The sequence below is a fragment of the Drosophila simulans genome, chromosome 3L (genome assembly GCF_016746395.2).
Source record: "Drosophila simulans strain w501 chromosome 3L, Prin_Dsim_3.1, whole genome shotgun sequence".
Classification (NCBI taxonomy): Eukaryota; Metazoa; Arthropoda; class Insecta; order Diptera; family Drosophilidae; genus Drosophila; species Drosophila simulans.
In genome coordinates, this window is record NC_052522.2 from 15,792,813 (window position 1) to 15,804,858 (window position 12,046).

The 12,046-nt window shown below is 39.3% G+C and overlaps 1 protein-coding gene across 25 annotated transcripts in view; it reads left to right on the top strand.

Moving 5' to 3' along the window:
• The window catches only part of LOC6738237 (protein phosphatase 1 regulatory subunit 12C), a 29,687-nt gene that overhangs the window by 2,253 nt on the left and 15,388 nt on the right, over positions 1-12,046 (top strand). For 8 of the 25 annotated variants that reach the window (XM_039293014.1, XM_016171567.2, XM_039293011.2 and 5 more), the window contains exons 3-11: positions 7,799-7,911; positions 7,976-8,530; positions 8,768-8,856; positions 9,219-9,413; positions 9,561-9,674; positions 9,891-9,981; positions 10,720-11,100; positions 11,676-11,768; positions 11,836-11,964. In XM_039293014.1, the coding sequence (XP_039148948.1) occupies positions 7,799-7,911; positions 7,976-8,530; positions 8,768-8,856; positions 9,219-9,413; positions 9,561-9,674; positions 9,891-9,981; positions 10,720-11,100; positions 11,676-11,768; positions 11,836-11,964 (1,760 nt within the window). The remainder of the gene's footprint in view (positions 1-7,798; positions 7,912-7,975; positions 8,531-8,767; positions 8,857-9,218; positions 9,414-9,560; positions 9,675-9,890; positions 9,982-10,719; positions 11,101-11,675; positions 11,769-11,835; positions 11,965-12,046) is intronic. The other 17 variants (XM_016171545.2, XM_016171566.2, XM_016171558.3 and 14 more) reach the window with 11 other exon arrangements.

The window sequence follows — 12,046 nt, forward strand, 5'->3', positions numbered from 1 at the left end:
GGTGCTGACGTGGGTCGCACTGTGGGTCAAATTGCATGGGGTCATGGGATGAAATTATTAAAAAACTACAAGAATATCTAGCAGCAAACGAAAAGAATTACCAAATTGTTTCGTAAGGATTAAGCATTTAATTATGCCAGATTTAATATTTTTTATGTATATCTAATTTATTTCATTTTTCAAGCGAAGAAGATAAATAAGACAGCAATATGGAATTTTTATAGCATATCCAATCAAGGTCAAGAATGATCCATTCTGTTTAGGCCCACTGTGCAGGGGCCGTTCGCTAGACGCTCGACCATTATTGTTGTTGGGTATTTCGTGCTCTTTCTGCGGTTTCAACACCGCCGCCGCAACAACAATTCGAATTTCGAATATTAACAAATACAGCAAATACATGGCTAATGCAAGCCGACGATTTACAAGTCGAATGGCCAGAACGGCATGGCCAACAACAACAGCCACAAGCAAAAGGCAAACGGCCAAAAGCATTAAATAAGAAAAATACAAAATGTTCTATTTTTAACAAGCAAGAAAAACATACAAAACCCATACACACGAAAGCGCGTTTACATATTGAAAGCCCAAAGATTTTCGCAAAATCATTTTCAGTTTTCCTCCCATTTGTTTGACTCGATTTTGTGGCATGTCGAAGAATAGGAATTTAATGATACTTTGCTGGCACGGAAATGAAATAAAAAGCTTAAATTTTCCGTACTTATCAGGGAAATTCGTTCCATTGTTCTAGATCAAGAAAAAGTTTTACTTAATTAGTAGAAAATAATATAAAGAACAAATAAAGATTTGTGATTTATATCATATCATTTAGTAACTATTTAATGGAGAGTTTATTTAACGTTTAAAAATAGTTATTAAATATTATTAAGATGTGCTGAAAGAATACATCAATATTTTGGGGTTTCAATTAAATACTGTTCTTTAAAATGAATTTCCCTTTTTAAATTTCCCCTGGAATTCCTATACAAATTTCCTAGTCGATTTCCTGTCCACTCCCTTCTTGCGCTCACTGTACTCTCAAATTTAATTTGTTATTAGCTATAACAGAACAACAAATTAAATCTGTTTCATCAACAAAACACATTGTAATTTTGAAAATCAAATATAGAAAAGGCCGAAACAAATTCCCGAGTCAATTTGCAAGAGTGCCGCCTGTCCACACCCATCTTGCGCTCACTGTGTGCGCTCTGCTCCAATTCGATATAATTGATTCTAATTATGCTGCGCCAGCGAAGAGTCGTAGATTTTCACCGTTTAACCGCGGTGGCGCACTTGTTAACCAGATGCTAATTTGTTGAGTGCGGGATAGTCGGGCGGGCATTGCGGGGAGGCTTCACTGTCTGCGAGTGCACTGTAATTACAGCAACAGCGGCTGCGAGCGAGCAGCACAATAATAAATAATAATAACAATGGGAACACAGTGCAAACGTTTTGAATTACCTGCCACATTGTTTGCGGTGCAAGTGCGGCCGCAACCTGCGGCTATTTGCTTCACTTGCCGCTGTCGTTTTTTGCTCGACCGCAAAGCAGAATTTCGATTGCATTTATTAAAATAATTATCTTATCGCCTGCACTTACAAGTCCTCTAATGGTTGCAAAAGTACGCCCCCGCCCACCCTTTTCTTCGTAGACGCCTTCCTTTGCCCCATGCCGCATCAACTTCACATTCACATACATACGTACGTATGTGCTTGCAACGTTTTGGGCCTTCCATTCATGAGCATTGACAACGACAGCACCACACCTGCACCTGCAACACATTTTCAATGGCATGCGACACGATGGCTGCGAACAGGATGGGCCACAGTGGTTTAAAGTCTAATAAAAATGGTTACAAAATGTAGTCTCCTGCAGCAGGTTACTTTTTAGGCGGCCTCAACTGCGCAGTTCTTAAATATTAAATATTTATTATTTATTTATTTATTTATTTATTACAAAAATAAAAAGTTTTTAAAAATGCTATTGTTACATTACAATGTAATGCAAGATAACGTTTTTTTCATATTTATAAACTATTACTAATCATGTGATGAAGCATTATAAGTATTTATAAGCATAACTCATGCAAGAAAAACAGCAAGAAATATTAAAACATAAAATACAGAAAATTCTCGCTAAAAGAAAATGAAACATAACCTTTGAACTTGGTGATAAATACTTGTTATGCACGCAAATGAGATTGAATTGTGTATTGCGTCAACATCAATGTTTGCTTGATAAATAAGTGGAGGGAATGAACTGCTGGGTTATGATGGAGCATAATCAGAAGTGAGAAACCTAATTCTAAAATATATTAAATATTTAAAGAATCACCAGTTCCACTGTTTACCGCCGCTACCTTGGTCTTTATACGAATGATGTTGACTGATGGAGCGGCAGATAGGAAAGCGCGAATGGGGAGGATGGGAGCAGGAGGAGGCTGTTGCAAGTGACCGTGTATATCCATGCCGCTGGCTGACTTTGATTTTTCATGTGGCCTACAAGCGGTCGCTGCGTGCATTGACGTCCAAACTCGCTGGGGGACAAGTGGGAAATTATCAAAGAAATGGCAATAAATTACGGCTGTTTACAAGCGTTCCGACTCAGATATCTACGTTTAAATGCAGTTCAAGGATAATGCGTCGCTTTTTGCTTGAAATATATTTTATAGAATTGTATTTCAAGGTCCACACCGTTTCACATGAATTAGATGTGTGTGTGTGAGGTAAAATTAGAACTTTTGGAAATACGTGGGCTTTTCCGCAATATTTATGGTTTTTGTTGTACTGTGTTTATTATAATCAAATGAATCATTTTGTAGCTTTGAAGTGAAACTATTACGGTGCGTTCCAAAACAGAATTTATTAGGAACACATAGAAATATCAAATCAAGAAACTATATTTAATTGATGCTTCTGTGAATAAATGCTTTTGTGAATAAAAATCATTTAAATATAAATATCATTTTGCCTAATTTACCCATCTGTATAAACTCTTTCAAACATCCAATCAGGTTTTGGTCCCCTGAGTGCGAATCTGTGTTTCTTCATTAATCAGCCTCTATCAATGATTTGCTCAAATTAAGAAATTGATTTATATACATACATTTCTGCCAATTAGCAATTGATATATTTCGATTTTTATAGGAGGTAGGGGCAGGCCAACTGGCGCCGCATAAATTAAGAAATTATTCTGTCAAGACTTCTGTTAAATTGAGCTATAGTCAGAGCTGAGTGCATAATAATGGTAACAATTGTCGATCCGCTGACATGACGATCGTGATCGCGGATGGATGACGAGTCCTGATCGAATCGAATCGAATCGAATCTGTGTGTTTGGGGAGTTGGGAAAAGCTGCGTGAGTTTTCCCAAATCCAAAATGAAAACACACACCGCTGGTAGATTTGTTGCTGTCGGCTAACGCGCTTTATTGACGTGTTTTCTAACCTTGGCCCGGTTCTCGACGGACTGACGGGACGGACAGCTGTTGAAACGCACAAGCTACAGACTACAAACTACAGACGCACAGATTCACAGATACAACAAATGGAATATCCTCAAGAATGATCTGTCTGGATGTATCTGTTTGGGCTTTGGTTGTTGTATATAAATGGATGCGGTCGCTACACTTGATTTGATTTATTTCTCGTTTCGTGCTTTACACCCAAAATAACAAAACGAATGCGAATGATCAAAATGAAAATTCGCTCTATGCCAGATACAATTTGATGTGATGTCTGCAGTCCGTAGTCCGCAACTCGCATTTGTATCTGTATCTGTATCTGCTGCCAGTATGTGCGTTGCATAATACCATTTCTAGCCATAGACAGACGCGAAATGTATGCCATTAAAAATGCCTCGTTTTACAACCGAGTTCCTTCGTCTTAGGCGGCCTAACCAATCTTTTATTTTCCATCATTTCTGGTTGCCAATTCTATTATAATAATTATTATTATAATTATTATGTACATTTAGCTCGCACGCGCCGCACACACCAAAGATTTGAAATCTGCTTGTTTTATGGATAAAGCAACCGAAACCAGCGGGAACTATACGAAAAAATACGATAATTTTTGCCAAGCCATGACGACATGAGTTTAGAAATAGTTCGGCGGGAAAAATATGTTCAATTCTATACGTGTTTAATGAAATTATTGTTGTATTTTTTGTTCTTGGCAAATATTGTTGAAATTGTAGTAACTTTTAAACATTTGCCAGCAGGAAATGTTTTCAATATCCATCATAGTTCTTGGAATTTCTATTGCACCTTTACGATTTTTCGTGTATTTTAGAACCATATATATTTTTTATCAACTAAAACTTCGTAGAATAGAAAACTGCACAGGTGAAAGTTTTAGACTGATTATAATATTAGCTTATTCACACTTGAAATCTTGGGTAAATAAACATTGAAAGATAAGATTTTATTGTGAAAAGCTTAGTGCAAGCAAAAGCTTTGCCAAATTTATTTCTAAGAACCTCGATTACATTTTACATAAGACTTAATAATATACACCTGTGTTTCGAATGTTATAATTACAATGTAATTTCGCAAGCAGACCATAAATCGTTGGAATCATAAGGAAATTGTCTAGATTCTTGTTTCCGTTCGGTTTTTCTTTCGGTTTGTTTATTTTTTTTTTTTCACTGTGGAATAGCTGGTGTTCATGATTTTTCACACTTCTAGCTTTAGTCCAGCCAGATGTCTGGCCGCACCTGGTGGACGACTGACTACTCGAAAGAAATTAGAAATAAAAATATATTCAAAGTCGGAAACAATTTGCATTTGCTGACCACCAAGAGCACCTACTCAAATGGCGCCGTATAAATCGTTATACAATTTGGCAAAAATATGCCAAGCATTTTTAGTGGCAAAATGCTATTGAGCTACATGAGATACATGCTACCCGAGAGAAAATAAGCGAAATAGATACGATCGAAATGTTTAAATAGGCTCTGCAATATGTTAGAACATTTCACACAGAGCAAATGCCTCAAAATCGGCGGGATATAGGCACGTCTAGGTATATATGCATACATACATATATATATTTTCTATATGTGCGCATATATATCATATGGTTTATGTATCTTCTTTGCACTTTTATCTTGTGGCGCTAATCCAAATTTGTAATTTATTGAACTCAAGCGGTTGTGCTGTTTTTTGGCATTTCAATTATAATATATGCATATTTGCTCGTTTCAACGAATAATTGTATACTAGGGCGGTGGGTCAATGAGTGCCCAGGAATGTTTCTTAAAACGTATTTTAAAATACAATAAATTGTTGAAATAACGATTTTAAACAAGGGGAATATATGTATCCACGCATAACGGGAAGATGATGAAAATTTAAATAATTTAAGCAGAATAATAATAAGTTCGTTGTAATTATTTTTTAATTATGTAGTTTCTTGATTTAGCAGTTGAACAAACAAGACAACACAAATTTCAAAGGATTAATTCACCTAATGAACGATTCATTAGTTGAAAAACTTGGTTTTGCTTGAACTTGTGGTGAAGTTGTTTTTCTTTGCAAAGTTCATCTGCAATGTAATCGGTTATGACTTGAATATTTAATAGCCTGTGCTAGTTAAGCCAAAATCCTTCAGACCTAACTCTGAAGTAGTGTTTAACGTGAAACTCTCCTGCCTGCCTTCTTCATCAGGGGAATTATGCAGGCTATTGAGTTATAAGCCAGAATTATGTGCATTGATGGTTAACAAAAGCCAAATGGGCCAAATGGAGCTTGGCGCCTGGCAAACTGCCGCGTAATGAGCCACGTTAAGGCTGGCGGCCCAGAGTCTGAAAGCCGTCTCAACAAGTCGCTGTTGGCTGCTGGCCTACGCGGCGTATACGTAATGCGGCGAGGTGAATAACATTTGGCGTGCAACGGCTGAAAATGCCGCTCAATGGCGTGCCAAAACAAAAGGCTAAACTTAGCATGCATTTGTTTTTTTTTTTACTTTACTTTCTGCTTTTCGCGTTTTTCACCGCTTTTTCGGCTTGGCCATGCAAATGGAAATAGCGTAGAATCCGTTGCTCTGCTGACATTAAAGGCCCAAAAGTCTGGCGGCGAATCGAGGGAATTTTTTCGCTGATGGAGTAGCTGGTGTCAAAAATGTTTGCATACCACAAAAAATGCCATTGGACATTGTCGTCAAGTTGATTTGCGGATGGTCACGCGTGGGCGTTGTCTTTTCGCAAAACCCCTTTTTCCTGCCGCTCGGTTTATTATCAAAATTGTTCATAATTAATTAATTGGCTGCGTTCCAGATTTACAAATTGTTTGGGCCCACCCGCCGTCGTTTTGCTCACTCTTTCTAGCCTTCTTCAGAGTTTTTTTTCTTTTTTTTGTTTTTTATGCGTTTTACTGCGAAATGGAAATGGCTTTTGGATTTTAAAAGCAACGGCAAAGAAGTCACTTTGAAGCTCGGTCAGTAAAAAATCGGAATTAACATATGTATGCGGTGGTAGGGGACGGGAAAAAGAAGAGAATGGATAGAGAGAATCGGTCATTTGATTTGTATAATGCCCCACTCCTCAAACGGGCGCTGTTATCAAATGCGAGAGGGGAGGGTGGGGGCAATACACTGGGGAAAATATGATAAGGAACATTTAATATCTGAAAAACTTAAATATTGAATAAAAATCGTTCTATGTTATAAGTAATTTGTAAGTCATTTATAAGTAATTATAAGTTTATAAGTAATTTCATGTTCATATATGACTACTGTGAGCAACAGCTATAAAGAACAAACCAAATTTTCTGAGTTAACTGTAGCGATTGTGTTCCGTCGATAAGCAAAATATGTTAATAGCCTTGCTTCCAAAAACTTGCCAATAACATAAGCCCTATTGAATGAATATCTCACAGATAAGAACCCATACAAAACACAATTGGAATGTGAGTCTATTCGAATTTTTCGTTCTGTGCATTGATAGAGTCTAGCGCCTTTTGTTGTGGGCCTGTTCTTTTACTTTCTTTTCTTTCGGCGGAGCTGTTGCTTTTGCGCCCAAGAATGCTTATCGGCATTTGCAACTACGAGGCGTTGTCGTCTCCACTCGCGTCGCACACCGACATTGTTGTGGGGTCGGATTGGATTGGGTTGGGTTGGGTTGGACTGGACTGGGCTGGGTTGTTCCTCGCTGGTTCCCAGATAGCAGCGGCCCCAAAGAAGCGCCGGAGTCGCGCCGACGATGATATCATCGTCGTTCGGTGGCGTGCATGTGCCATCCAACCATCCAGCCAAATGAAGAGATGTCTAGGCGGGTTCAGCGGAAATCCGCATAAACAACCCAAGCATGCTGACTGAATACGCTCCGCTTTGGCTTTTGCCTTCTGGCTGTTTACTTTAGCGTTTTAGCAAGATAAACACACACAAATTTTTAAAACATTTACTAGCTCTCTTATAAAAGCAAATCGAAGGCAGGCGGCTGCAAAGCGAATCTCTTCTACGAAAGTTGATTCAACTTTTGATGCACTGCATTTACGACTCTGGTCGGGAAATCGAATTGTTTTTCTGGCCATAAAAATTTAAATAAATACATTTCGTTTGGCAAAGTAGAACGCTTTCAAGGATTGATGTTTATGGCTTCGACCTTTCAATTTGGAATCACAATGGGGCAGTCTCATCCAGAAGATGAGTAATTTACAATGGATAGACGTTTGTAATTTGTGAGAAATTTGAGACTTGAGAAAATATGTAGTTTATTTTGTTCTTAATTGATGAAAATCATAGACTTTAAAAAATAATTCCATTCCGCTTACTTAATCGAATACTCATTTTGCTATTTTACAGGCGTGCATAGACGACAATCTGGACATGGTGGAGTTTCTGGTGGAACGAGGTGCCGACATAAACCGCCAGGATAACGAGGGCTGGACGCCCCTGCACGCCACTGCCTCCTGCGGGTGAGTTTTCAGTCCAAATTGCAATCAATTTCCTTACTCATTTTGTGCTTAATTAATTTTCTAGATTTGTGAGCATAGCTCGGTATTTGGTGGAAAATGGCGCTGATGTGGCCGCTGTGAACAGCGATGGCGATCTGGCCTTGGATTTGGCCATCGATGTGCAGCACATGGCCATGATTGACTTCATGGAGAAGATGGTGCAGGAGCTAAACATCAACGTGGATGAGGCTCGAAAGGCCGAGGAGCAGGCGATGCTGAACGATGCCAAAAAGTGGCTGAGAAGCGATGCCGCCGAGGTGGATAGACCGCATCCGAAAACGGGAGCCACAGCCCTACACGTAGCCGCCGCAAAGGGTTACACGAAAGTGCTCGGTCTGCTCCTGGCCGGACGTGGCAATGTGGATCGCCAGGATAACGATGGCTGGACGCCACTGCACGCGGCATCGCATTGGGGTCAACGGGAGACGGCCGAGATGCTCGTGGAGTCACTGGCCGACATGGATATACGAAACTATGCCGGGCAGTCATGCATCGATGTGGCCGATCGCAAAATAGTCAAATTCCTGGAAGAACTGCGGGCCAACAAACGCAACAAGCGGCGACCATCTAGTCAAATAAGGTGAGATTATTTAGGTATAGCAAGATTTTAATGAAAACGTAATGAAGAGGTATTTAGCTTAATATATTGGCAAACATTTGAAAGCATATTCCAAAAGCGTAGTATTTTTGTTGTATCACATATTCGTCTTAATATTATTTTACTGAAAGTTACGCATATTCTTCAAAAATATTATGTAAATGTTTACTTTTTAAAAAAAAAAACATAACTAATCCATCAATTGTTTTTACTTTTCAGCAGAATCTCAGATGCAATGGAAAATCATGTGGACAAGACGCCCACTAAACTGGTGCGCGTTGAAGTGAGAACTGATGCCACAAAGGATGGTGCGTATGCCTTCAAATTGGAGCTATCTCCAAGTTACCCTGGACTCATGATATAAACGAATAGCTTTCTTTGATTTCTCGCACACACACACTCTTGTGTTCGTCCTGTTTATTATCCTGTTTAGGTTCTCATGCGCGATAACCTTTTGTTGTTGGAGCATTTAATCGTAAAACATTTGCCACTGCCTCTCGTATTTTAGTCACTCAAGATCACATTGTCCAGTATAATAATTTGCCTTCATCACGATCATGATCATCCATCAGTGGTATCCCCTCTTTTCTCTCTCTGTATCTGTATAGTGTCTCTATCTATCTATCTGTATTTGTGTATTGTCTCTGCTTGTAAATCACGCACACTGCAGCTGCCAGTGGCTCAAGTGAAGCTACCGAAGCTAATTCTTCGATTCCAAACGCTGCTGCTGATGATAATGATGATGGTGATAATGATGATGATGTTGGTGGAGTTGGCGAAGTGGTGGCCAGTGGCCAGAGCGATACAGAAGAGCTGAGTGATTCCACGGAAAGCTCACACTTGACCAGCCTCTCCGAGAGCGAAGGTAGTCGGCATTTGTTTTGCGTCCTGATTGAGGAGTTCCTCGCCGAAACCCTTCTGTGATAAGCCCGCCCAATAGCCACTAACCTAATCCTAGTTGTAAAATGTTTTCGAGGTGTATATTAACACTTTTCACCTGTTGCTCTTACAGCTGAGAACGTGAAGCCCAACCAGCAGATCCACGCCGTCGAGCATCCAGTCGAGGAGGAGGCGCCATGGCGACGCAAACTGCCACGCACTCCCAGCGACAGTCCCACTAATAATCGTAAGTCCTAACGGAGCTATGAAGTGCGCTTTAGGGTTTGCAGATAAAAAGATATTTCTAAATAAAGTTAAATTGTTTCAAAAAGTAAATACTATATACGTATCTATTTCGAGATCATGTCGTGTTCTAGCTATCTGCAATCTCTTCAAGCGCACTGATTGGCAACGTTCGTAATCGAATCAGATAGTAATAATCAATATAATTACAACTTTGCAGAAGTTCCTGATAGAGAGCTCAGCAGCAATAGCTCGGAGACCGCCAACGACGTCATTTTGCGGCGCACGCAAAGCTTTGAGAACGATCAAAAGTGAGTTGAATCCCAAGAAATTAAACATTGCGTGCCGCTCACACACAAACACCCAATCGCATCTCAGATTAACCCACATAAACAATGATTATGTACTACAACGATCGGCCAAATTGCACCGAAAGGTCTTGATTTGATTTATTGGTTGATTTTTGCAGTTCGCTTTTCACTTTTGCCGATTGCATTTGCTTATCATAATCATCACACACACATTCACGCTAAAATTGTTAACCACTCATTCAGCTATTCACGAAATTCATATACTGATAAATTGTTTAAATTTACCCATGATTGTATCATGGATCTGGGAAAGCTCTGAGAATCTTTATGAATCACAAGCTTTGCGTTTATGAGCTTTTTCCATAACACACCATTCGCATTTTGGCAAAGTGAAGCGTTGACTGCAAAAGGCAACAAATAAGGGAAAACAAAGTATTGTATTGATTTTAAAATTTTTGTTTTGCTTTATTTTTTTTTCCACCCAATTTTTTCCAAACAACAATCAAAAATCGATCAAAAAATAATTGCATTGCCAACGCACCACAACCAACCAAAAACAACAAACTCATCAAAACGCTTATCCCGAAATCTAACCTGCCCGCTCGCCCACCTGCTCGCTACGACCACCCGCCCGCCCACCTGTACGCCCGCCCGCACGAACGTTCGAAAAACGCTCGAAAACGCACGGTCCTCGCTCGAAAACGTCCAAAATCGAATTGAATCGAATCCGAATGACAGGTTCTATCAAAAGTACAATGAGCTGCGGGCACGCATAAAGGCCAATTCCTGTCCCATTTTGCCGGCGAATGCGAATGCTAATGCCGCTGCTGCCAACAAATCCAATAACAATAATAACCTAAGTAGCAATAACTATCATAATAACAACAATAACAACAACAAAAGCGATCTGCTATTGGGATATGCTGCTGGCACCACAACGACAACAAGCACCCCCACAACAACAACAACAACATCCAGTACATTCAACAACACCCACTCGAACACCAACAACACAAGCACAACACAACAACAACCAGTAGCAGCAGCAGCATCGGCAGCAAATCAATTATATAGCGTACAAAGATCGGCCTCACTCAAAGATAACTCAATGTATTACAGGTTTGTTTTGCATTCAACACATCCCAAAAAATACAGACTAGATCAGATTTGTTAGTTACATTAAGTAGAATTTGTTAAAGTGTAAAAAGGGAACTAGTATTGTATGTATTTCTATGTATTTCATTATTTGAATTTGTTATGAGTTTTAAATGGGAATTTCAAGTAGATTTGATATAAATAAAAATAAAAGGTATTAAAGGCCATCTTCATACTCTAGTATAATGCAAATTGTTTAATGTATATCTAAGCTACTTGATAGATACAATTATGTATTATTTAAACTCAATAGGAGCTAATAAGTATTCGAATTTGTCTGTCCTAAAATCTGATCTAGTTTAAAAACCATGCCTACTCTCATAGCTGTTAACCCAAGCCTAATTTGTTGTAACTATTAACCTGACTGTGCTTTTGCTTAGCTTCTTCTCGTCTACACCTTCAGTATAATAACTCATTGCACCAAACTATTTAACATATTTTCCTAGGCCACGCACCAATGTCGTCTACCTACTCTTGGCTGTATTCCCAGTTCAACTTTGAATCCTTCTCTAAAATCTTTCTATTTTGATTATCCTCAGGAAACCGACCGTTACGATTGCCACGCCCACGAGCACAGCAGCCACGGCGATCAATTCTCCATCGACAACTGTACAGACCCCACCAATTCGCAGGTAAGTTTAATTTGTAAAATATGATGTATATTACTCCTTAAAAAAAACTCCATTGTCGATCAATTAGCCAAGTTACAGCGAAATTAGCAGAAAAGAGCAATAATGGCAGCTCGTCCACGGCCAGTGTCAGCGATGCGGAGAGCTCCAAGCCACCGCCCAAACAATCCGCGAGCAATATGATCAAGAACTTCTTCAAGTAATGAGCAAGATTTAATGGTTGTTTTCGTTGACGTTGAGCTAACCCCGCTAAAAAGTTGCTAACCCGATTTTTGCTCCCA